Source organism: Mustela lutreola, chromosome 3 (assembly GCF_030435805.1).
Source record: "Mustela lutreola isolate mMusLut2 chromosome 3, mMusLut2.pri, whole genome shotgun sequence".
In the NCBI taxonomy this organism is placed as follows: domain Eukaryota; kingdom Metazoa; phylum Chordata; class Mammalia; order Carnivora; family Mustelidae; genus Mustela; species Mustela lutreola.
The window spans coordinates 54,400,565-54,426,241 of record NC_081292.1 but is presented as its reverse complement, the minus strand read 5'-3'; the positions used below and the strand labels follow the sequence as shown (position 1 = coordinate 54,426,241).

Genomic DNA, 25,677 nt, shown 5'->3' with positions numbered 1-25,677 from the left:
AGACCAGCTGCAGTGACCACAGCCCCAGCCAGAGGCAAACCAGCAAAACGGCAAGACTCCCGGGGCTGGAGTCCCTTCTGGAAGCTAAAAAGAGGAAGTCTGAGAACAGATCATAATTCTGGGAAAAATACAAGTCCCTAAACCATGAGAAATCTGTCACGTTATCTTTACAACTCATCAAAATTTTCACTTAATCCCTGAAGGAATGAGCATTCCATTTAAAAATCAATGAAAAAATCAACTGAAATGTAGGTTTCCCTTCCAACAATAACCCCAGAGAAACAGCTGATGGACTCCAGTTTGGGACTTGCCGCTCGGGACTGAAAACCATTTCTTAAGAGAATCTGAGAGAGAATATTTGACAAATCCAGACACGCTGCACACACGAATCCCAGAGCAAAGACACTCCATGACAAAAGCGAGCACTCACAACTTCGATTTGCCCTGAGAAATCACCAGTTTAAGAAAAATAATAATGATAATCATCACAGCTTCACTAGGCTTTGGCTCAAATGTCACCTCTAGGCAAAATTGCTTCTCTGGCTCTCCTAGCACCCAGAGAATGGAGAATACTGCACTTTCATTTTGCAAATATTTAATAAGCACTTACTCTCTGCAAGGCTGTTACCATTAAAGTGAATTATTGCTCACAGACTTGAGCTCCTTGAAGGTCAAACTCTAGGATACGACTATTAAAATGCACTTTGCATTTAAAGCATCTTAACTAAAACCAGTGACATATACAGTAAAAGCAAAGCCTATTACTCTCCCAGGCCTCTCTGGCTTTTTCTCTCATTTTACAAATGCGCACAAAGGTCAAAGTACCACCACCCTCTCTGCACTCCAAAACAAAAACCAACACTCAGTACAGGCAAGCAAAGCCCACCCCACCACTCCCCACGGAGCATGAACCTCTCTCAGCATTACCCACTGTGGGGACTCAGTACCAGCCAGTATCTCCTCCTTCTGCCCCTTCCACTTTGCCTCTCCACAGCCGTTCAAAGTAGAACTCCCTGTGGCTTAACTTGCACCTTCCTCTCCCGGCCCTGAAAGATTCACATCCAAGTTCTGCTTACATTTTACCCCACTTTTCTTCCTGGGCCATCTCAGCAACTTAACAGCTTCCCGTAGCACATGTCTCCCCAACCTCGATATCCTGCCCGGCTCCTCTTAGAGATCCGTATCTCCCTCCCCAGCCCATCCACACAATCGTCCCAGGAGACCTGGGTAGTGGTTTTTGAAACACACACAGTCGCGGACACTCTTCCCACCAAAATTGGAGTCTCACCACCACCTCCACCACTCGCACCCCCAACTCCCCCACTACCCCCTCCGTGAATACGGGCTGGCCTTAGCTACAGAAGGGGAAGGAAGTGTCGCCCGAGGTCATAAAAAGCCAAGCAGCTTCTGCCTGCCTCTCTGTAAGGAGTCACACCTTGGGGCCCTTGGGCTGCACACCAGAAGGCTGGGCATCCAGAGGCTGCCCGCTGTCTGGTCTACGGCACAGTCTCCAGCAAGAAAGCAATACTCAAAACAGGCAAGCGAATAACCATCATCAGATAGACCCTTATTGGCTTTTATTGTGGAGACCATGAAGACGGAGACAGGTGCCGAGGAGCCCCAACTACTTAGGTCTTCCCAGTACAACGGCCCCTCACAGGAGTGAGTACGCCTTCATGATCCCGTCTCATACCTCAGGTTGCCCTGGCTGAGGCTGAGCAGAGACAAGCTGTCCGCACCAAGCCCTGCCCAAATGACAGATCTAGGACCATAATAAAGGCTGTTATTTTAAACCACTGGGTTTTAACATGGTTTGTAATGCAGCTCCAGGCAACTGGAAAGACCTCAAATGTGACATACCCCAAACTAAATTCATTCTCTCCCTCCCTGCATCTGCTCTTCTTTCTAGACTTTCTATCCCAGGTCCTTTTCCATGCGATCTGAAAGCCCCTCTGTATCCTTCTCTACCCCCAGATCCCCTCCACCCCTGACATCTGACACACAGCCATCTCTCAGGAATCCAGCACCCTCACCTCTGGTGTGAAAATTAATAAAAGGAAACCTCCCTAAAATGGGAGGATGGGCAGGGGGAGCTCTCTTGCCCTATCCTCTCTCTCTCTCTCTCTTTTTTTTTTTTTTTTAAGATTTTATTTATTTGTGAGAGAGCACAAGCAGGGTTGGGGGGCCAGGAGGAGAGGGAGAAGCAGACTCCCCACTGAGCAGGGAGCCCAATGTGCGACTCGATCCCAGGAGACTGGGATCATGACCTGAGCCAAAGGCAGACGCTTAACTGACTGAGCCACCCAGGCCTCCCGCCCTACCACTCTTGGAGTCAACTGCACACCCAACAGTTAGAGACAGGACCCTGCATACAGATACTATTTTACTATCCCAGCAGGAAGAGGAAGGCTTCCTTCTACAGCCCCCCCACCCACCCACGGGCCTGGCCAATGAGAGACGTCCCAGCTGAGCCAGTGGAAAGCCAGTTTAATAGAACACCCGGTTTAGGGGTGCATCGGTGGCGCAGTCTGTTGAGCGTCGGACTCTTGGCTTCAGCTCAGGTCATGGTCTCAGGGCGGTGGGACCGAGCATGGAACAGGACTCTGTGTTCAGGGCAGAGTCTGTCTGATTGTCTTTCCCCTCCCTTTCCCTCTGATTCTCCCCCTACTCCCACCTGCTCTCTCGCTTGCTCTCTCTAAAACAAATAAATTTTTTTTTCACAGTACTCCCAGTTTACTCCAATAGAATTTTTGTTTATGACAGTATTCTCAGCTTCCCACTTCTACAAGAGTATTCCTCTCCTCTGTTTGGTGGACTTCCCAATGGTTTTGCCACAGTTTACCTGTACTGGGTTGCAATTCTCTCTGTTATTTCCAAATAAACCCCTTCTGCTGGTAAAATAACTGACAGTCTTATTTCTTAAAGCTAACACCAGCTAGGAATATAGTGACACCCTTTACCTGGTTTGCTAGTACTTTCTATTCAATGCCAAATTAATATTCAAAAGCTGAACTCCCACGGACCTAACCACCTACTAATCACCTACAGAACACAGTCCTGATTCCTGATCCTGGCACTCAGGACTGCTCACACCCCCACCTGCCCCAAATCTGAGTGACAACCCAAGATTCTGGATCCAGGGAATTTCTGAGGATTCACAAACACCTTTTTGCCCTTTCATGCCACAGCACCTTTGCCCATGTTGACTCTCCTCCGTAAATTCCCTTCTTCATCCTTCTTTCTCTCACCGCTTACAAAGAACCCTGCTTAACCTTCAAGTCCAAGTTCAAAGGTTACGTACTTTGGCAATCTTTTTTTTTTCCTAAGATTTTATTTATTTATTTGACACAAAGAGAGCGATCACAAGCAGGCAGAGAAGCAGGCAGAGAGAGAGGGAAGCAGGCTCCCCACTGAGTAGAAAGACCCATGCGGGGCTCGATCCCAGGACCCTGAGACCATGACCTGAGCCGAAGGCAGAGGCTTAACGCTCTGAGCCACCCAGGTGCCCCAGGGATCTTTTCTGATGACCCAACCGGAATTGCTCACTTCCTCCTCCATGGATTATACAACACCCCCTTATAACACCCACTTCACTAAAGGGACCTAGTTCTCTTGTCTGTTTCTCTGTTCTAGCCCATAAGCCTGAGCACAGGCATCCTACCATGTTTGCCCCTAAATAAATTAAATGTTTGCTCTGAACCGGAAACCACAAACTGAGCCTTTTATGGAAATACCAAATATTCAATTTCAGAATCAATGCTATTCAGCACAAGAGCGAGTCACAGATTTTAACTTAATTTTCTCTGATATCTGGAGTATTATCAGCATCCAGAAGGTATAGTGACTTATCCAGCATCTCATTCTCCACAAAATGAGGACACCAAATTTTGAACCCAGATATAAACTTCAAGTCCAGCACTCCTTGCCCTAAAAATTTACAATCAGTGCCTCTGCATAAGGACAGACACACAGCCATATTCTGGCAAAGATACATCCCCTCAGTGCCCCCCTTCTGTGGCTAAGCCCAGACCAGGGTGCTCTTCTGAACCACACCTTTGAAAGGAGAAAGGAGACTGCATGTAACTTTTAGGTGGTATCATATGCTGTGTAAAGACATGTATTTTATAGCGGAATATCCCAAATTTAAAACCCAGGTATGTCTGTATCGAGCTGTTTGCCCCTGGAAAAGTTCTTCTTCTATCCCTTTACACCTGTTTCTTCCTGTGTAAAGCAGTGATATTAAGAGCACTGCTCACGGGTTTCTTATGAAGGTATCAGAAAAATGCATTTAGAACATAACCTGGCATATAAAATATACTCAGCAAACGCTATCACTGGTATTAGGAGGAGCAGGAGGAGTATTTTTAAAAATGATGCAGTAAAAACCCCAGCTGGAAAACTCAGGTAATTATAATGCAGGGCTGAAGCTGTGTCCCTTCAGATTCCACTTTTATTTTAATTAGTTGGGGGGGGGGATTCTAAGAAGTATGAAGTACCCGTGGGACTTTAAACTGGTTAACAAATGTAGCTTCAATTTTTCTGGGGCTCCTGGTGTTTCTCTTAGAGACAAGAGATATGGGACAAAGTTTTCACGACACTCACCACACGACACTCATGACACTCATCTGGCACAATGTACAGGGAAGACACGATCACTCAGTTTCTGTTTCCTCATTAATAACAGATCACCCACCAGCTTTACAAGACTCAAAAGAAAATTAATAAGAGTTTTGCAAAAGCCAGCTGATGGTATCACCATCATTACCAATATCATTCTGAGTTCTAATTAAAGTGATATACCAAAAGTGATATATTCACTTGACACCAACAAAATGATAGGTTGGTCTTCCTTCTGCTAAGTGCCCCAATGGCCAAAATGTTTGCATTTTTCTCTCTTTGCAGAATTCTCATCTGCTTAAACTAGTAGCATGTACTTTCCACCACTGTCAACATGGATCCCTTACCCTTCTCAATTGTATTCAAAGAGAACTTCTAAAATGTATTGAGACCATCCATGCCTCCTAAAGTCAGGACACATTTAAGCTTTGGTAGAACAACAGAGGAAATGTATTTATGGAAGTATTTATTGAGCACTACATTCGGCATGCTTTAGAGAACAGAAATGTAACCCTCACTGTCTCTTCCTCTATCTGTATATGTCTACACACACAGTCAACATACTTCAGAAATAAAGTACCAATTTAGCTTCTCTTTACAGATTTTCAGTGATTTTTATATAAAACTACATATTTTTTTTAAAGATTTTTATTTTATTTATTTATTTGACACAGAGAGAGAGAGAGAGAGAGAGAGATCACAAGTAGGCAGAGAGCGAGGCGGAGAGATGGGGAAGCAGGATCCCCACTGAGCAGAGAGTCCAAAGCGGGGCTCCATCCCAGCACCCTGACATCACGACCTGAGCTGAACTGAAGGCAGAGACTCAACCCACTGAGCCACCCAGGCGCCCCAAACCACAAGCATATTTTGAACATATATTCTTGTCTCCCTACCAAACCATTATCCTTCCCTAATCCTTACCCATTCTATCTAATCCCATCTGACTCTATCTATGCTAGAAATCCTTCCAATTAATTATGTATAACAGGACAAATATTTATGGAGTGCCTGCAACATACAGTTGACTGAGTGCTAGGAATATATAGTTAAGAACATTCTTCTGTTCTAGTGATACCTTATTTCTAGTCAAGTACAGATCCCAGTAGGTTGGATAAGCTACTATCTTTATACCTATACCCCATTGATTGAACCATCTGTTCCTTTTCATACCACAATGCCTCCAACAAAGCTTAGAATACAATGGGTGAAGTTTGATCCCAACAGTAAACTCCCAATCCAAAACTTTATCAAGATCACAGTCTATCTATATATATATATTTTTTTTTAAACTGACATTTATCTTTGCACAGCTGTAACACGAAATACACCATGCCTATAAGCTGAGGCATGTAAATTAACAGTCCTGCCTAAAACCCCTATTTTTAGTACTGATTACAAAGTGTCATAAGAGAGAAGACTTAAAGACACAGAGAAGGAAGAACTGAAAGCTACTCAGAGCCATGCAAATTACTCCAAAAAAATGTCACCTAGAAAATATTTGCTCTTAATACTGTATTTTGTTAGTAAAAACATTATAAAGGTCCGACATAACCAAAATGAAAATAAAAACAGGAAAAATAAATATGTGCCACAAAACACAAAGATTTAGTAAGAGCATGAGGCAGGGATGATGAGAAGGCCCAAAACACACTAATATCCCAAGTGTAAAAGGTGAGCAAGTAACAATCTCAAGCAGGGAAGAAAAATGGCTAATAACATATAGAGCTTCTCTAGTAAATGGAGAAATTTTAAACAAAAAGAGACGGCATTTTCCCCTGTAAAGTACATAATACTTTTTTTGTTAAGGTAATGACATCGGTCTAGCAAACAAAACAACCAAGAGTGAAAAGACAACCTACTGAATGGGAGAAAATATGTGCAAACCACTTAACTTATAGGGGCTTGGTATCATAATATATAAAGAACTCCTACAACTTAACAACAATAACAAAAATAAATAATCCAATCAAAAAATGGGCAAAGGACTTCAACAGTTTCTCTAGAGAAGACATACAGATGACTAAGAAGCATATAAAAAGAAATTCTATATCACTCATCATCTGGGAAGTGCATATCAAAACAGCTATCAAAACATATCAAAACAATCAGCTATCACCTCACACCCATCAGGATAGCTCCTATCAACATAAATAAATAAAATAAGGGGCACCTGGATGGCTCAGTTGTTATGCATCTGCCTTCAGCTCAGGTCATGATCCCAAGAGTCCTGGGATGGGGAGCCTTACATCGGGCTCCCTGCTCAGCAGGGAGGCCTACTTCTCCCTCTCCCATTCCCCCTGCTTGTATTCCCTTTCTCACCGTCTCTCTCTCTCTCTGTGTCAAATAAATAAATAAAATCTTTAAAAATAATAATAATAATAATAGGGACGCCTGGGTGGCTCAGTTGGTTGGACAACTGCCTTCGGCTCAGGTCATGATCCCAGAGTCCCAGCTCCATGGGGAGTCTGCTTCTCTCTCTGACCTTCTCCTCACTCATGCTCTCTCTCACTGTCTCTCTCTCAAATAAATAAATAAAATCTTTTAAAAAAATAATAATAATAATAATAAATAAAATTTAAAAAAAGAATAACAAGTGTTGCTGAGGATGCAGAGAAATAAGAACCCTTTCAACCTCCCTCATGCATTTTTTGCTTCCCTCCTCATGCCCTCCCTCTTCCCTTTAATTTTTTTAAAGATTTTATTTATTTATTTGACAGAGATCACAAGTAGGCAGAGAGGCAGGCAGAGAGAGAGAGAGGAGGAAGCAGGCTCCCTGCCGAGCAGAGAGCCCAATGTGGGGCTCGATCCCAGGTCCCTGGGATCATGACCCAAGCCGAAGGCAAAGGCTTAACCCACTGAGCCACCCAGGCACCCCCCACGTCCCTTTAAAAATAACTGTTGGTGGGGAGCACCTCGGTAGTTCAGTGAGTTGAGCAACCAATTCTTGGTTTCCGCTCATGTCAGGATCTAAGGGTTATGAGATAAAGCCTTGCATCAGCTCCCTGCAGGGTGTGGAACCTGCTTAAGATTTTGTCTCTCTCTCTCCTGCTCTGCCCCTCCCACTCCTTCCTGAAAGAAAAAAGAGAAGGAAGGAAGGAAGAGAGAGGAGGGTGGGAGGGAAGGAGGAAGGGAGAGAAACGGGGGATGGGAATGGGGACAGAGAGAAGAGAGGGAGAAAAGCTATGCCAACAGGATTTCTGTTGAATTTTCATCCAGACAATCTGATTCTAATGTTCATTTGGAAATGGAATCTGGCAAAAATAGCTAGGAAAAAATCTAACAATAAAAAGAAAAATAGAGGGATGCCTGCCTGGCTCAGTTGGAGGAGCATGTGACTCCAGATCTCAGAGTCATGAGTTCAAGCTCCTTGATGGGCACGGGACCTACTTAAAAAAAGAAAGACAGAGTAAAGGGGAGACCAGCCCTTCTGGGTATTTTTACATATTATGAAGCTGTAACAACTTAGTTTAGTTGCTGGGAATGCAGAGATGGATCAACGGAAAAGAAAAGAAAACAGAAATTTAGTGTATGAGAACAGTAGTGTTTCAAATCAATACAGGAATAATCCATTTTTCAGTGAGTGGTATTGGGCAGCTAAGTAGCCAATGGTGGGCAGGGCTAAGATTCATACCTCACACTTTTTATCAAAATAAACTCCAAATGGATGAAAGATTTAAATGTAAAAAATAAAACCATAAAAACAGAAACTCAAAGTGAGGATGGCATTTCTACGAATGATTCAAAAGCTAGAAGCTAAAAATGCCAACAGCCATCAATTAGTATTTCCACTTGGAAAAAAAATCACTATCAAGTCAAAAGAGTAAAAGACAAAGGAAGAAAAAATACATTAGCAATTCATACCGTGGAGAAAGGGTTACATAATGCAATCGAGGGGGAAAAAAGAACAAAACAGAAATTGGGCAAAGTATATGATCGGACATTTCACAGAAAAATGAAATCTAGATCTCACACTTACCAAACCACCTTCATATTAAAATATATATAATAAAACATATGCTAAGAAACCCCTCTTTCCATATAGGATAAGCAGAGAAGAAAAAGTGTGACAACACCCAGGCCCAATGATGGAGGGTAGCAGATGCCCACACACTGCTGGTGGGTAGGACTGGCACCACTTCTACGGAGCACGATTTCGCACTATCCAAACTGAACAGTCACATTCTTCTAAGAATCCTTCCTACAGACATACTGGCACATTTATCGGATGACTTGCATACAAATTGATTTGCAGCAGATTTGTTTTAAAAGCAACATTATCAGGGGAAAACTAATTGGCCATCAATAGGGAACAAGTCAAACATCACCTATTATGATACATAACATGGTGCACATGCAGACAGCCATTAAAAAAAGAAGCAGCTCTATGTAACACTATGCTGAATAATCTCTAGGACATACACTGTATTTAAGTGGAGGAAGTCAGGTGCTAAAGGATTTGTGTGCTACAGTTTATATAATACAGCCATACACATATATATTCAAGTAAGTGTATGGATACCTACATGCGGAGAATCTCTGGGAGGAAAGAGAAGAACCTGCTAAAATGGCGCATTGCTATCCAAGGGAAATAGCCCCCTCACCCCCGCCCCGAGAGACAGGAATGGGAGGAAAATTTAGATTTTGCAACCTTTTAGTCAGTTTCAATTTTGAGCAAACGCCTTATTTACCTGGTCACAGTAGTGAAAAAGGAGTTACAAGGGACGCCTGCCTGGTTGGGTTGAAGAGCATGCCACTCTTGATCTTGTGAGTTCCCATGTGGGGTGTAGAGATCACTTAAGTAAATAAAATAAAAACTTTTAAATTTTTTTTTCATATAAAATGAAATATTCAATAAGAGATTATTTTGCAACTTGTGTAAAAGGATAGACAGAGGGGTGCCTGGGTGGCTCAGTCATCAAGCATCTACCTTTGGCTCAGGTCATGATCCCAGAGTGCAGGGATGGAGGCCCACATGGGGCTCCCTGCTCAGCAGGAAAAATGCTTCTCCCTCTCCCACTCCCCCGCTGTGTTCCCCCTTTCTCGCGGGTCCTGTCAAATAAATAAATAAAATATATATTTTTTTAAGATTTTATTTATTTGACAGAGAGAGAGAGAGAGAGAGAGACAGAGTCAATACAAACAAGGGTAGTGGGAGAGGGAGAAGCAGGCTTCCTGCTGAGCAGGGAACCCAAAGCGGGGCTCAATACGGAGAGACACCAGGATCACACGCCAAAGGCAAACACCCAACGACTGAGCCACCCAGGTGCCCCTAAATAAAATCTTAAAAAAAAAAAAAAAAAGAAAAGAAAAGAAAAGAAAAAAGTACACATAGATGTATGGATGGGTATAAAGCAGTTAATAATGATCTTTCACAGTAGGATTACAGGTGACTTTTTCTTTTTCTCTGTTTTCCAATTTCTCTAAAAGAGTCACAGCTTCCAAAAAGTATTTTTAATTTAAACATTTTTTTAACTTCACCCAAACATTAAATCATTTGATCCACTGGATATTTTTCTAATAAAAATGCATGGCTAAGATTATGGTTTCTGTACCAAATGCAAATAAAATTTGGGAGTCTCAGAAGAGAGACTTCACAACAGTCAACAATTAAAACAGAAATAATGAACCCCAAAGGAAAATAACATAATCTTAGCCTACAACAAAAGGATTAGAAACACATAAATTCAGGGTATTTTGCTGTTCTTTCTGGTTTCGAATAATGAGTACATCTGCTCTTATTGTGTGCATAGATTATTCTGTTTTGAGATCCTGCTAAAGATCACAACCCCTCCTACCACTCAGCTTGGGCCCTAGAGACCAGGCAAGCAACTGCATAAAAATAAATGCAGGAAGTGAATTCCAACAACAAACCCATTAGCACCATATGGATGGAAGCTGAGACTTGACCAAAGAAACCCAGAACTGGAGTGGGTCAAACCCTGAGATCTGCAAGCATACCCTCCATACGGTTATCCACTCATCTCTACATTTATTTTACTTTAAAGTAAGTGACATCTCACAGTTCTATTATTTTTGAAGGCATAACTACAGCGCTGAAATTACAGTGACATACCATTGTGTTACTTTTCCTGCAGCCTTCTCCTCTCCCAGTTTTTTGGCTGCAGTAGCCTTCCCTCTCTCCCTGAAAAAAAAAAAAAAAAGTTTTGGGGTGTGTGTGTGTGTGTGTATGTGCGTGCATGTGTGTGCGTGTGAGAGAGAGAGATGTGTGAATTCAAACACAGATAAAATGCACTAACGGGTAGGGTGATCACCACTTCAATATAGTGCTGAACTATAGGTTATTACTAACTTAAGACACAAATGAAGTGTAAATATTTATTCAGCACCATAAAAGGAAGCCAGGGTTTTTTTTCTTTTTTTACACAATGTACCCTCCAGTTAGCACGCTACTCTACACTTTCAAAGTAGAAGCACCACACACATTCAATGTGTTATGCTTAGTTTCTGGGTAGAAACTCTTAAGAGGCATAATGCAGATTATGGTGTGTTTTTATTTATTTATCTTTACTTTTTTAAGGCAGGTTTCAAATCAATTACCATGGACTAAGCTCTCAATAGAAGCAGAATATTGTGTACAAAGTCTGGATCAGGAGAAGGTGGGCAAAACAGAAGAATCCTAGCCAGATACTAAAGAGCATTAGAACACATTATATAAAACAAGGAAAACCTTTCTCAAACTTTATAGCTCTGTTAAATAAAAAAGGGAGCAAAGGAAAGATTTTGACGACTTCACATATGTATGGAGATATTTTCAATTAAAAAAATGCAGTTAAGGGGCGCCTGGGTGGCTCAGTGGGTTAAGCCGCTGCCTTCGGCTCAGGTCATGATCTCGGGGTGCTGGGATCGAGTCCCGCATCGGGCTCTCTGCTCAGCAGGGAGCCTGCTTCCCTTCCTCTCTCTCTGCCTGCCTCTCTGCCTACTTGTGATCTCTCTCTGTCAAATAAATAAATAAAATCTTAAAAAAAAAAAAAAAATGCAGTTAAGACAAGAGGTCGGGTATTTTATTTTACATCTAGAGTTGTATGGCTTTGTTGGGTTTTGTTTGGGGTTTTTTTTAGGGCACAGACAAATCCAACTCCATGCATACTAAAAAGTTAAAGAAATCTTAACATGTTCCTATGTGGCTTTAAGTACTTTACAAAAATCATAATTCAAGAGAGAATCAAAGAGTTTCATACACCTTCTTTCAGCCAGCATTATTTGATAATGGACACGCAGGTTTACAATCCCAATTCCTCTTCCTTTAAGCCAGAAGTTTCACTATGGATTCAATGAAGACTGAGCCATCACTCTGTTTATTCAAAGACCTCACCTATAAACTTACCCTCCCAGTCCAGCACAACCTTATTAACAACTTTCTCTGCCTAACCACGGAGTTCTGCTCCTTTAAAATACTGAGAAGAGAAAAAAAGAACAGGAGTAAGTGGGAACCAAGGGAGAACATCAGAGGTTCCAACAGCCGGAAGGTGCTCTTGGTCACTTTTCCTTTCCATCTTTGGCAGTCCACAAAAACTTTTTTTTTTTTTTTTTTTTTTTTTAAGATTTTATTTATTTGGCAGAGAGAGCATGAATGACGGGGAAGAGGGAGAAGCAGGCTCCCCACTGGGCAGGGAGCCCGACTTGGGTCTCTATCACAGGACCCTGGAATCATGTCTGAGCAGAAGGCAGATGCTTAATAACTGAGCCACCCAAGTGCCTCTCCACAAACATCTCTGAGCACCTACTTTGTGCCATGGGAACAAAAAGGTGAATATGCAAAAGAGACAAGCACATGGAACCAGAAGTGTAAGGGAAGGCCACATGGTTGCAACACAGCAAAGCTGAGGGAGCCAGCTGACCTTCCTGAAGCAGGTGACTCATCTTTCATTTTGAGCTGAGTTCTCAGACTCCCCACTTTAAGAGGATGGATTTCCCTTGCCCTCGAGGAATGACAATTAAAAACAAGAACTAACATGACTACCTGAGGAAAACATCTGAAAGTTAGAAACAGAAAGGCTCCTCTTATAAGCCAAAGAACTTATAAAATATGTCTTAAACACACACATGAAAAACTAGTCCTACAAAAACCACATAAGGTGTCATCAGCACAGAGGTACTAATGACTGTGATTCTCACCAGCCAAACTAAGAACACCAAATCTAATAAAATTAGTCGCTCCATTCACCTACTCAAACAGCTACTTAATCTGGTTTGACAAGTACCAAACACAGCTACTCTAAAAACACCATTACGTTCAATATGACAATGTAAGGCAGATACAAATACGCATGTTCACACGTTTGTCATCCCGGACACCCTCATTAAAAGACAGAATAATTCTGGCTTACATGGTGGCTCCTAGGCCTTCTCCTAACAATATACTTAAGATCTGATATGAGCTTTCTGCCTCAAACACTTAAATATCTACCATGTTCAAATCACGATGTCACCCTACCATGGACAAAGATGAAATACATGCCTCTAACCTCAATAAGCTTAAATCTAAACAACATGGATGCATATAAAAAAATATATAATGTATTACTTATCGTACATATATACATATATAAGTTACATATTGTATATAATGTTTACAATATAGGCACTCATATGTTAAGTGTAAGATCAATCTGAGGGGTGGGGGGAAAGAATGGGCTGGAAGTTCCAAAGATCCCTACAACTTACCAAAAGTAAAATACAAAATAATATATATGGAATATGGCTTCATTTACATAAAATGTATAAAGGTAAATGCAAAGAGTAATAAGCAAAAATGAAAACTGTTGCGTTTGAACTCAAAATATGAGCAATTCCTATGCCCACTTCTTAAAATTTACCTTAACATTGTTACCTTTTTTTTTTTTAAACCATTTATGTGTATCTTTCAAAAAGCGTGCCACGCGGGGCGCCTGGATGGCTCAGTACATTAAGCGTCAGCCTTTGACTCAGATCATGATCCCAGGGTCCTGGGATGAAGCCGGGAGCCCGGTCCAGCACAGGTCACCCTGCTCAGCAGGAATCTGCTTCTCCTGCTCCCCCGCCCCTCCCCCATCCTCGCTCTAGCGCGTGCCCAACCCCCCCAAATAAATAAAATCTTTAAAAAAAAAAAATGAAAAGCGTGCCACGCATCTGTATTACAGTTACTGGGTTATTATCACAACGATGAAGCAACATTTAAATATTTAATATTTAAATATTTAAGCCATGCCCTCCTGTTTACATCTCTCTTATACAATAATTCTAGTGGAGATAATTTCACTTAAGATCCTGTTCTCAGAAACAAATGCATCCAAGGCAGTAATGATGAGACTATGGGTTTCACCTTGATGAGTAAAAGACGCCCCTTACCATGAAAAGCTCCCTTCCCCCAAAATAAACCCATAACCACCAGGACATTTTTTAGGAACACCTCCCATATTACACGTATACGTCCAAAACCATCGCCATAGGCTCAGACGCCACCAAAGATCCTAACCACGTTACCTAGACGAGGGCAGAAAGTCTCAATATAGTGTGGGGGGCAGGGGGGGGAGTCATGTTCCCATCCTGAGCGGCGAAACGACCCACTGTCGTCAGTTCCTCAGTTTCCACCAGTTACAAGAGCTAGCTGCACAGTATTCCCGTCTCACCGCCTCCTACCCAAAGCGCATCACGGTCCGCAGCCCCGACTCCGCCAGCCTGGCCGGCCCTTTCGCCGCCACCCAGAACCTTCTTTCCTTCTCTCCCTCCCCACCCCCTGCTCGGTCTCTCCCCTATGTCTCTCGGTCTCTCGGTCTGCATCTCTCTCCCCCTCTCGCATCCACACACAGCCGCGCGCGCGCGCACTCGCGGCCCCATCAGCCCGCTCCGCCCGCCAGAGTCGCTCCCTGCGGCTGGGCCCCACCAGAATGCCGGAACCCGATCCGGAAGATGGAACTTGAAGAAGGCTCGGCTCGCGCTCCGGCGCCGGCTGGCGACGCCGTGCACCTGCTCCCGCGCCCAGCCGCGCGCCCTCCGGAGCCGCGCCCGCGCCCATCCCGGAGACGCCGCGCCCGCCGTCCCCGCGCCCTCACCTTGCTCGCCGCGGTCCATGTCTCCCGCCCGCCGCCTCGCGTCCTCTGCGCCTCCGCAACCGGCTGCCGGCCCCGCTCGGATCGCACGCTCGCCCGCTCGCCCGCCCGCCGCGCCGCGCCGCGCTCCTCCTCGCCTCCGCCCGCGACTCCCGCGAAGTCCCCTCCCCCGGAGGCGTCGGGCGCGGCGGCGCCGCCCGCCCTCGGCGGGGAGCGCCTTCCCGGGGCGTCACCCAACCACCTGACCCGGCCGACCTGTGCGCTCGGCCACGTCGGCGCGGCGGGCGGTGCCCGGCTGGGAGGGCTGGGCCGGCCGGTTCGCCCCAGGAGGAACTCCGCCGCCGCGAGGGAGGAGAAGGGTGGCGAAGAGGTGGCAGCCACGGTGGAGGCGGCGTGCGGAGCGCTCGCCAACCCGCCCGGCGTTGGCGTCCCGCCCTCAAGTTATTTATAATATCAAAAGTTTCCTGGGAGGCAGCGAAGCTGCCCTTTCTCTGCCTCCGCGAGCCCCTGCTCCTGCGTACTTACCCAGTAGAAAACACCAGAAGGTTACTCAGAAATGCCAATAGCTCTTTGCTCCCTTAGAGACTTGCAGACTTCTGCTGCCAGAACAACATCCGCTGGTATCCTCAATAACCAGCGAAACAAGCAAAAAGGGGAAAATTACAAAGAATCTCTCTTTTCAGACAGTGCGGGTTTTTCGGAGACCAATTAGGAATGCGTTTTAAGGCTTCATAGTCACTGATCAACAGTGCGAAGATCCAGCAATAACACTTTTAATCATTGTCATCCGCGCTCTGTTTTCAAAGTGGTTTTTGCATTTACTCGTTTTCCATGATGCCACTTTGAGTATGTCGTTCTGAAGCGGTACGTCATCTCCATAGGCCATCTAGGTCTGCGAGTGAGACAACTTAACATTTGTGTTATGTACCTGGAGGCTCTGGCTTGACCTTCTTCTCTCAGCATAGGATAAAGTACTCCACACGCACTAGGCTTTTATTAATATGCTTTAAAATTATCCATAGTCACCTGAAACGACTCCACGTTTCCTCCATGCCACTGCACTGTAAGTGAAGTGTTAGCTCCTTCCTGCCTGCATCTCCAGCTTCTCCGTGAAGTTTATTCTGTGGACCCCAACCAGAGGAGATCTTCTCTTTCATTTCTCCTACTCCCACGGGGCTCGGCCTTCTCTCTTGTGGCACTCACCCGTCATTCATCTCTCCAGCCACCGGCTATAGTCTTAACTTTTTCACAGCCCTACTAAGTTAGAACCTATTAGTTTATAAGCTAGAGGAGGCATTCATCTCTCCAGCCGCTGGCTATAGTCTTAACTTTTTCACAGCCCTACTAAGTTAGAACCTATTAGTTTATAAGCTAGAGGAGGCATTCATCTCTCCAGCCGCTGGCTATAGTCTTAACTTTTTCACAGCCCTACTAAGTTAGAACCTATTAGTTTATAAGCTAGAGGAGGTTGAGGATCATTTGGAGCATCTTTTCATCCCTTTAATTATACCATGCATTGAAGAAACATTGTAAGTATAGCTTTCAGGTTTAAATTTTAAAACAAGGCATACTGGATCTAGTAACAATCTAGGGTTTGTAACAAAGAGGCACAATGAGAGGCTTTTTAAAAAATGATTTTTAATATCTAATGGTAAAGTAAATTTTGACATTGGCAGAAAATTCTATAATGTGGTAAAGAATTTTTTACTAACTGCTGTTTAAATCTATTGTACAGAGATAAAAATCTGGATAGATAATCTCTCAATGTATGGACTAACTTGTGGACACATAAATAGCACTTGAAAATTGTGTTAGTTGAAATAGTATTTATTCTATTTGAATCTATTTAATTTGCTAGATGACTTTATTTGTATGTTGGAAGGAAAAAATGCCTTGTTTTATGTGTGTGGTTGTTTTGTTTTTTGTTTTTTTAAGAATGTATATGCTTGTTCATATCTGTGGCAGAGATGGCTGATACCTAGCCAATATCCAGTTTTCCCATTTTCCTTCATAAAAGAACCCAAATATTGTTTGGGATAGCAGTATGTCCTGCTGAAACACTCACTGGTCACTTCAGGCTCCCTTGCCGCTGGGCATGACTCTCTGACGCATTAGTGACCAATGAGATATGAGCCAAGTTAGCTAGCTGAAACCTTCAAGAAATCATTTTAAAAGGAGACAGATTTGTCTTCTCTTGCTCTTCACCCTCCCCCTTCCTGCCTAGCAGGGCAGCAGCCATCTTGCAAGCATGTGAAGAGAGCCACAAGCAAGGATGGCAGAGTAGAAAGGCAGAAAGAATCCGGGTCTTCAGTGGCATTGTGGAGTGTCTTCTTACAAAAATAACATAAATGCATGACTTTTTTTTAAGCCATTATAGCTGGTTTTCTATGTGGAGCCAAAAGCAATCCTGACTGATATAACGTACCATTTAAAAATTCCTGCCTGGCCTTTACCAACATAGGTGGGTTCTTGCAATCCTAAACCTTAGGCAAATACTAACTTAATTTTCTCTATGAGGTTAAATAAGCATTGTTCATACCATAAACAACCCAGTACATGATATTTCCACAGAAGCCTGCTTTTCTCCTATGTCTTCCTTCTACTTAATTTTTTCCCCATGGCAAACAGAGTATGTACTTACAACTCACACTATGTTACATCTGATATAAACAGAGCTTACGTTTTAGCACTCTGAGGAACCTCTGGAGAATAGCTTGCACTTAAACACAGCACCTGGGTGCATTTAGCTGGATCATCCCTTAAAAGGCTCACTCAGGAGGTACCTGGGTGGCTCAGTGGGTTAAAGCCTCTGCCTTTGGCTTGGGTCATCATCCCAGGGTCCTGGGATAGAGCCCCAGTCGGGCTCTCTGCTCAGGGGGGCGCCTGCTTCCTCCTCTCTATCTCTCTGCCTGCTTGTGATCTCTGTCTGTCAAATAAATAATAAAATCTTAAAAAAAAAAAAATGCTCACTCAGTACAGGGGAGACACACTAGATTTACTTTGTAGTGTTGTTGTTAATGATGACATGGAATTTTTTTTTTTTTTTTTACTTTTTGTTTCCCCAAATACCTATCCATTGGTGAAATGTATGCAAGGAAACTTCCCCAAAAGCAGATGAATTGAAGCAAATGAGAATATCGGAAAGGATAGAAGTAGAAGCTCTGCATTATAAGTGGAAACTTCGACTGTCTGCCCTCATTGTACCCTTTCCCCATCAGCAGGGCAGCAGAACGCCCACCAGATATATGCGTGGTCAGATGCTCTCTGAGACCCACTCCTCACATTTGTGGCGCCTGGAGCAAGGGTACAAATGGAGGGCCCTGGCTTTCTCTTCGGGCTCTGTCTTTTCACCTAGGGTTCTGTCCCAGGTTCATGTGGGCATGGCATGCTTCTCTGTGTGAACAGCTTAGTCACATATCTCTGCTTTATGCGTGCTTTCCCATCAGCCACCCCATGGTCATACCTTTGAACTAGGGTTGCACTCAAAAGGACTCTCTTGGAGAAAAGGGAAAAGGCCCTGAAAACATAGGTTTAGATGGGAGACTTTGGAGCTGCAGGTACACAGTGCCTGGTCTGTGAACAAAGTACAGGAATGGGTGGGTGTGATCACTTGGTACCAAGGACTACTCACCCTGCACAGTCTCTACAGCCTGGGTCCCCAACAAGGGTGTCTCCAGTAGCTTGGGTCTAAGGTTGCCAGGTAAGAGATGGGACACCCAGTTCAATGTGAATTTCAGGTAAACAACAAAAAAATTTTTAGTATAAGAATATCCATTATAATACTTGAAACGTGCTTATACTAAAAGAAATTATTCATTATTTATCTGAAATTCTTCATGGAGGCCTGTTTTATTTGCCAACTCTCTCAATCCAAAGTGTTCCTAAAGGCAGTTTAGGCTCCCTGATTAGTCAAATAACTAAAGGTATATGGCCCCACAACTTTGAAAAAGTGATCATATTCCAACAGAAAAACAGACTCTTAATGCTTGAACCATGCAAATAAATTAGATACATATACTTGGGGAGAGTTCAGAAGCCCGAGTAATCAAAATCAGGTTTTGGAGAAATACTGATTTGATGTCTGGTAATTAAGACTTAATTGCTTACCAAAATATCGTGACCATCTTGTATTCTCAGCCATGTAAAAGACTGACTGTGAGTATGAAATAAAGATCTTTTAAAACGTGTAAAAATGGGTATTGGCAGGAAAGAGCACTTCGTGCTAATGGAAGATAGACGTGTAAATCCCTGAATGTTAACAGAAAGTGATCTCACTTTATTGATCTGGGCTATGTTAAGAAAAGCCATAAACCACTTAATCTTCCTTGTATTGTTTTTTTAAGCCATTTTGAATTTTGTGTGTTTATCAAATTACATCATGGAAGCTGGGTGGGGAGGGGAGCCACAGTCCTTTTTGCCCTAGACTCTCTGCCGTCACTGTTCTCAAATATTTTCATCTATCCTTTGGACTATTGTAGGGTATAAACTGTGTCATCACATCTGGATTCAATAACGAAGTGACTAACAACATTTGTACAGTTTTCAGCTGGCGTCTGACTCAGTGACTTGCGGTTCATTTCATCCCCGCAAGCATGGTTAGTTTTCTAGAGCACCAGTGCCCTTCTTCTAGAAATGGTGTAGGCTAGAATGGCAAGTGCCCAAGGTCAGGGCTGAGGAACCGAAGTCTGTGTCACTTTCACCAAAAATACAACTCTGCAAGGCCAGATACGACTCAGAACACCTGAATGGATTTAGCTGAACTCTCACTTAAAAGTAATCACTTAAAACCATCACCATTCTGGGCTCCTCGGGCTCACGAGTCACACCTCTAAAATTAGGAGGCATGCATTGGGAGAAAGATGGCACATTGCCCACATCTGTTCACTTTAAAATTTTATCTTATGGAGATATAATTCACCTACCATAAAGTTCGCCCTTTTAAAGTCATAATTCAGTGGTCTGAATGAACATTCATTCATTCTTAGTTCCTCCCCATGCTACTAAAATTACAATAAAGGGATAAGTCCACAAGGACAAAGAGGATTCAAGAGGCTACAGCAAGATAATAATGAATCTCGCAGATCTGAGAAAGCTGTTTGCTAAGCTAGCAGTGGGGAAAGCCAAGAAGAACCTAATTCTACTACAGAACTTCCAAAAACCTCAGGACTTGGCACCAGATACCTGTGGTTACTGAAAGTGGGGTTCAAACTGGGAAGATTGGTTGAAAGTCTACCTAAGAAGGAATTAGGTTGGGGCACCTAGGTGTCTCAGTTGGTTAAACTTCTGATTTCAGCTAGGGTCATGATCTCAGAGTCCTGGAATCGAGTCCCAGGTCAGGCTCCCTGCTCAGTGGGGAGCCTGCTTTTCCTCTCCCTCCTCATTCATGCTCTCTCTAGCTATCTCTCTCTCCCTCTCTCGAATAAATAAATAAAATCCTGCCCTTTCCTGGGGTACCTAGGTGGCTCAGTGGGTTGAGCCTCTGCCTTTGGCTCAGGTCATGGTCTGGGAGTCCTGGGATCAAGCCCCGCATCGGGCTCTCTGCTCAGCGGGGAGCCTGCTTTCCCTTCTCTCTCTATCTGGCTCTCTGCCAACTTGTGGTCTCTCTCTCTCTGTGTCAAATGAATAAATAAAATCTTAAAAAAAAAAAATTCTGCCCTTTCCTTCCCTGCCTGCTTGAAGCTCAGCCACCATCATGAACAACACAGGAACTATCCAGACCAGGAAGTTCATGACCAGCTGACTACTTCAGCAGAAGCAGATGGTCATTGATGTCCTTCACCCTGAGAAGGCAACAATACCTAAGACAGAAATTTGGGGGAAAACTAGCCAAAATGTACAGGGCCATGACAGATGTCATATTCATATTTGGATTCAGAGTCCATTTTGATGGTGGAAGGACAACTGGCTTTGGCATGATTGATGAATCCTTGGATTATGCAAAGAAAAATGAACCCAAAAGTGACTCACAAGACATGGCCTGTATGGGAAGAAAAAGATGTCAAGAAAACAACAAAAGGAACGCAGAAACAGAAGGAAGAAAGTCAGGGGGACTGCAAAAGCCAATGATGGCACTGGCAAAAAGTGAGCTGAGATTGAACAACAGAAGGAGTGACTTTATCTGTGGTGCTTGTGCAGACTTTTCGTGAGAGGATTAATAAACTAAAAACATTAAATAAATAAATAATAATAAATAATCCTTTAAAAAAAGAGCAAAGAGTTCTTGGAAATTAAATATATTATAGTGGACATTAAAAATCCTGTGCTAGACTTGGGGTTCTCAAAGATGTATACATCCTAAACCTAGACAAAATCTAGGGATTAAGATTAGGGACTTTGAGATGGGGAGATTATCCTGGATTATTAGGTGGGGCCAATCTAGTTCCATGAACCCCTAGAAGCTGGGAAATTTTCCGGCAGAAGACCAAGAGATTCCACAATAGAAGGAGAGGCAGGAGAGATTAGAAGCATGGCAAAGACTCCATTCATTGTTGCTGGCTTTGAAGATGAAGGAAAGAGGCCAATGAACCAAGAAATATGGGTAGCATCTAGAATCTGGAAAAGCCCTTAACTGACAAGCAACCAGAAAATGCAGACCTCAGTTCTACAATCTCACAAAACTGAGTTCTGCCAACAACCTCAATAAGGAAAGAAAGATTCTTCCCAAGAGCCTCCAGAAAGGAATGTAGCCCTCTAGATATCTTGACTTGGGCTCAGTAAGACTCATGTTAGCCTTTCTGACCCTCATCAATGTATGTTGATACATTTGTGTTAAGTCACTTCATGGAATAGAAAGTCAAGTGAATTTCCTAGAAAGTAGAACAAAAAACAAACAACTGGAAAATAGCAGAGAAAATATAAGAAGATTAAAAGTCAGATTCCAGCAATCCAGCATTTAAAAAAAAAAAAAGGAGCTCAGAAGAGAGATGGAGGAAATAGAACGAAATCACCAGAAAAATAGGAATTTCTCCAAGCGGAAGGCCATGATTTTCTGATTTGAAGGGCTCACTGAGGGCCCAGTACATGGCATGTACTTATGAAATGCAGAACACTGAAGACAAAGATCCAGCAATTTCCAGAGATGAAAAAAAATTGGGTCATTTTTAAAGTAAAAGGAATAAGGATGAATTTTGACTTCTAAGAAGATGAGAGGACAACGAAGACTTGCCTTCATTTACTGAAGACTCGTTCCTTCTACATACAATGAGTGCCATGTTTCCAATGGTGGGAATTGTACAAATAAAAAAGACGGTAAGAAGCCTATCACCAACTCTGACAAAAGTTATTAATAATACCACCTCTCCCCTTGATGCAATACGGATCAGTCACAACTCTTTGGCACAAGTGGAGAGAGACTATAGCATAACTAGATTCCCTGTTGAGTAGGCCTGGGTCATTTGTATTATCATTAATACTTCTTGCTGCACTTGGGTCGATAAAACAGGCAAGATAAATAGACCATGCATCCTGCGAAGGAATAAAGCTACTTGGCTTTCTAAGATTGATCCTCAAGACCTATGAGATTTGTTCTCTTCTCCTGGGTTGACCAATGGGGGTTGCTGGTTTTGAAGCATCTTACAAGTAGCAATAACTGTTCCTGTTTTTGTCAGAGTGCTCGTGATATTAATCCACTATATTTTCTCATGTTTTAAATTATCTTCTCAGTCACTCTCTTGCCAGATGTTCTCTCAATACACTTGACTATGGACATGACTGGACAATTCACTCCTGGAGATGGGGTGAAAATCTGGATCTCAAGCATTCCCCGTGTTGGTTAACTTCTCAAACGTGACCAAAAGAGGGGCCTGAGAGACTGAGTATAGAAATGGATAATGGTCAGATTATATATGATAATAGAACTCTGAACCACAACCAGTTCAGGAAGCCAAATCACAACCTCTACAGCAAATAACACAAGAACCGTCGGGATTTGGTTAATGACTGCCAGCTTTCCTATTTTCTTTTTTGTCCTTGTTTCCAAAGTAGTGCCAATCAGAGAAAGCCGAATATACTGACCATATCAATCGTGGGATGAAAATCTTTCACTTGTATGACTGCACATGGCTTTCAACATTTAAACCATACCTCTTAGCATATCTTGTAGGTTTCTGCTGTATTCATCACTTCTCTTCTAATTGCAAGTGACAGAAGCCCAACTCGAGGAGTGCCTGGGTGACGCAGTCGGCTGGGCTTCCAGCTTTTGATTTTGGCTCAGGCTGTGATCTCAGGGTTGTGAGAGGGAGCCCTGTGTCAGGCTCCCTGCTCAGAGAGGGGGTCTGCTTGGGTTTCTTTCCCTCTTCCTCTCCCCCTTTTTTCTTTCTCTTTCTCTCTAGAATAAATAAATACATCTTTAAAAAACAAAAGAAAGAAACAAACAAACAAACCCAACTTGAGGTATCTTAACTAAAAAAGATAATTACTGGTTCACATAACTGCCAATAATAGGAATGAAGTAGATTTGGGGCATAATTGAGTCCTGATTAAGCGAATGAGCTTTGGGCATGGTTCAAAGTAGGGAAAAGAAGCTAATGTGTTCTTCTGGTTAGGACCCTTTGGGCTTTTCAATGTATTGTCATGTTTTCCAGTGACGCTGTGTAATCTGTAAGGATATATCACATGCTTGAACTATGAATGAACATGAAGTTCAGAGGGAATTATCTTGGTAGAGAAAAGCTAGACATACTAGTTCCCTTGGAACCACACAACCCTAGTAACAACCTTTTGCGGTACATCCCTCTGATGATTTCACCAATGACAGCCATTGACAAAGGGAGACAGCCTCTTTGTAAAGATACACCTTTGGTCTTGGAATTGTTGCCCCTCTGACTAGGAGCAACAGAAACAATTATTTGGCTCCTATAGAAACTGAATGCCTGACCTATCGAGGCCTTGGGACTCTTCCCCTGATACCTCTCAGTTTGAGGAGGGTCAACGTGGATCAATGACTAACAATGTAGGAAGGACCCACCGAGCCTCACAGATGAAATGCAAATGGTGTATTCAGAAGGCAGCCAGCCTGGCCTTAGTAATATCTTGACTTTACACACACACAAAAGTGTGTAAAGTGGTAGCTATCTCTTTGGATTAACATGACTTAGATCATAAAGCTAATGACCACTTGTTTGAGTACACCGCTCATCACGTCCCCTACATTAGACATGTGGCCCAGAGTAGGGAGGCAATGGGTCTCTGTACATTTTGCAAAATTTACTTATAATAGGAAGTCTGCGCATGTGTAGGGTAACAGATCTATGGGAAATCTCTGTACCTTCTTCTCAATTTTGCTGTGAACCTAAAACAAAATACTCTTGCCCTTCTTGCCTCTGCCCCTTCTGCATGAGAGGTGTAAATACAGGTAAAGGATGATTCATAAAGCAAATTTGTAGCTACTAAAATGGAGCACATAGGGGCACCTGGGTGGCTCAGTGGGTTGAGCCTCTGCCTTCAGCTCAGGTTATGATCTCGGGGTCCTGGGATCAAGCCCCACCTCAGGCTCTCTGCTCAGCCGGGAGTCTGCTTCCCCCACTCTCCCACTGCCTGCCTCTCTGCCTACTTGTGATCTTTGTCAATTAAATACATAAAATATTTAATAAATAAATAAATAAAAATAAAGAATGGAGCACATTGCTTTTTTGGCAGTGGAATAAACATTTAAGATCCAAGGGGCATAGGAGAGGAAGGACATTAATGGTTTTTATGTTTTAGAACTGCACCTGGAGCCTTCCTCACAAGTCCACTCCCAAACTTCTGCAGGTGTCTTAGGTTTAATTGTTGAGTCTAACATCCTCCCCCCACCGTTCGGGCTCTAACCATTAGGGCGCCATTCCCTTTAATCCAATGGTGAAAAAATAATGAATACTGTTTTTCTGAATATAAATAAATCAATTTAATAAAAAAAAAATGAAGAAGAAGAAGAAGAAGCCTATTGGAAATGGCAGCAGACGGCTTCAGTTTCTATACCTCCCAGGCAAGAAAGCCCTGTCAACACCTCTGGCTGTCTTCTTCACTCCCACTTCTATAGGCATCACTCCGTCATCAGTGGGGCAGAAGAGTACCACTTGCCTGGTCGGATGAAAACTGAGTAGGCTGGACAGACCGCTCTTAGTCAGTCCCTCCAAAAATAACACCTTGACAGAACTGAACTGGGAACCCTGAAGCCCATCAGTCAGCTGGGGGGCTGCACTGGCTGGCCTGTCAGCCCATGTTCCCTGACTGGTGTCGGTCTCACTTCCCGATCTCGACAATTATACACAACACTTTCAGGATGCCTGGGTGGCTCAGTCGGTTAAGCGTCTGCCTTCGGCTCAGGTCATGATCTCAGGGTCCCGGGAACAAGTCCTGCATGGAGCTCCCCACTGTGCAGGGAATCTGCTTCTCCCTCTCCCTCTGCCCCTACACCTCCCATGCTCTCTCTCATGCACACATGCTCTCTCTCAAATGAATGAATAAAATCTTTATTAAAAATTAGAGTACAAAAAAATTATAAACAGCACTTTCTTTCCAGGAACACACCGTGCACCCCTGGGACTATGATTCTTATATGGAAGCTAGGAGGTAACTTGCCTCTCTCCAAAAACCGTGTTGACTTGCCCATTAATCATAAGAGACCTTTAAGTATTTAAGGAAACACCACAAGTAGATCATGTAACCCTCAGACAACAGCAGAAATCTCTCCAAATTGAGACTTTATAACTTCAGGAAAATTTCCCGAGGGTTAACGGGCTTATTACTGATGCGGTACCTGTGATGGAAGTCATCCAGTTAGAAAAAGTGATTCAAAATTTGTCCTTGACTCCAGCTGAGGTGATCTCTGACACACCGTGGCTCCCGACAGCATTCAGCTTATCTTCAATTCCTTGGCCAGGGTTGTCGAGGAAGTCTTGCCCTAGATGTCTTCTTTGCAGCTCAAGGCAGAGCCTGCATGATGTCTAATACTGCACCTGTATTAATACTTTGGGCCAAGTGGAAAAATCAATACAGAAACTAAAGAAGAAAGCCATAAAGCTATGTAAGA

General features: G+C 43.2%; 1 protein-coding gene, 1 long non-coding RNA gene and 1 pseudogene across 2 annotated transcripts in view; 1 reads left to right on the top strand and 2 right to left on the bottom strand.

Annotated features, from left to right (window-relative positions):
- TPD52 (tumor protein D52) overlaps positions 1–14,903 on the bottom strand; it is a 102,706-nt gene extending 87,803 nt beyond the window's left edge. The window contains exon 1 of the mRNA XM_059166155.1: positions 14,670–14,903. Coding sequence (XP_059022138.1) covers positions 14,670–14,688 — 19 coding nt within the window. The 5' untranslated portion in view covers positions 14,689–14,903. The remainder of the gene's footprint in view (positions 1–14,669) is intronic.
- LOC131826677 (uncharacterized) lies at positions 7,070–14,580 on the bottom strand. The gene is made up of 3 exons (XR_009351701.1): positions 14,501–14,580; positions 10,691–10,759; positions 7,070–9,410 (listed from the first exon to the last, which is right to left on the bottom strand). It is a non-coding gene; the product is annotated as an uncharacterized LOC131826677 (long non-coding RNA).
- Positions 14,904–20,358: 5,455 nt separating the features above from the next.
- LOC131828041 (small ribosomal subunit protein eS24-like) lies at positions 20,359–20,751 on the top strand (annotated as a pseudogene).
- Positions 20,752–25,677: the final 4,926 nt, after the last annotated feature.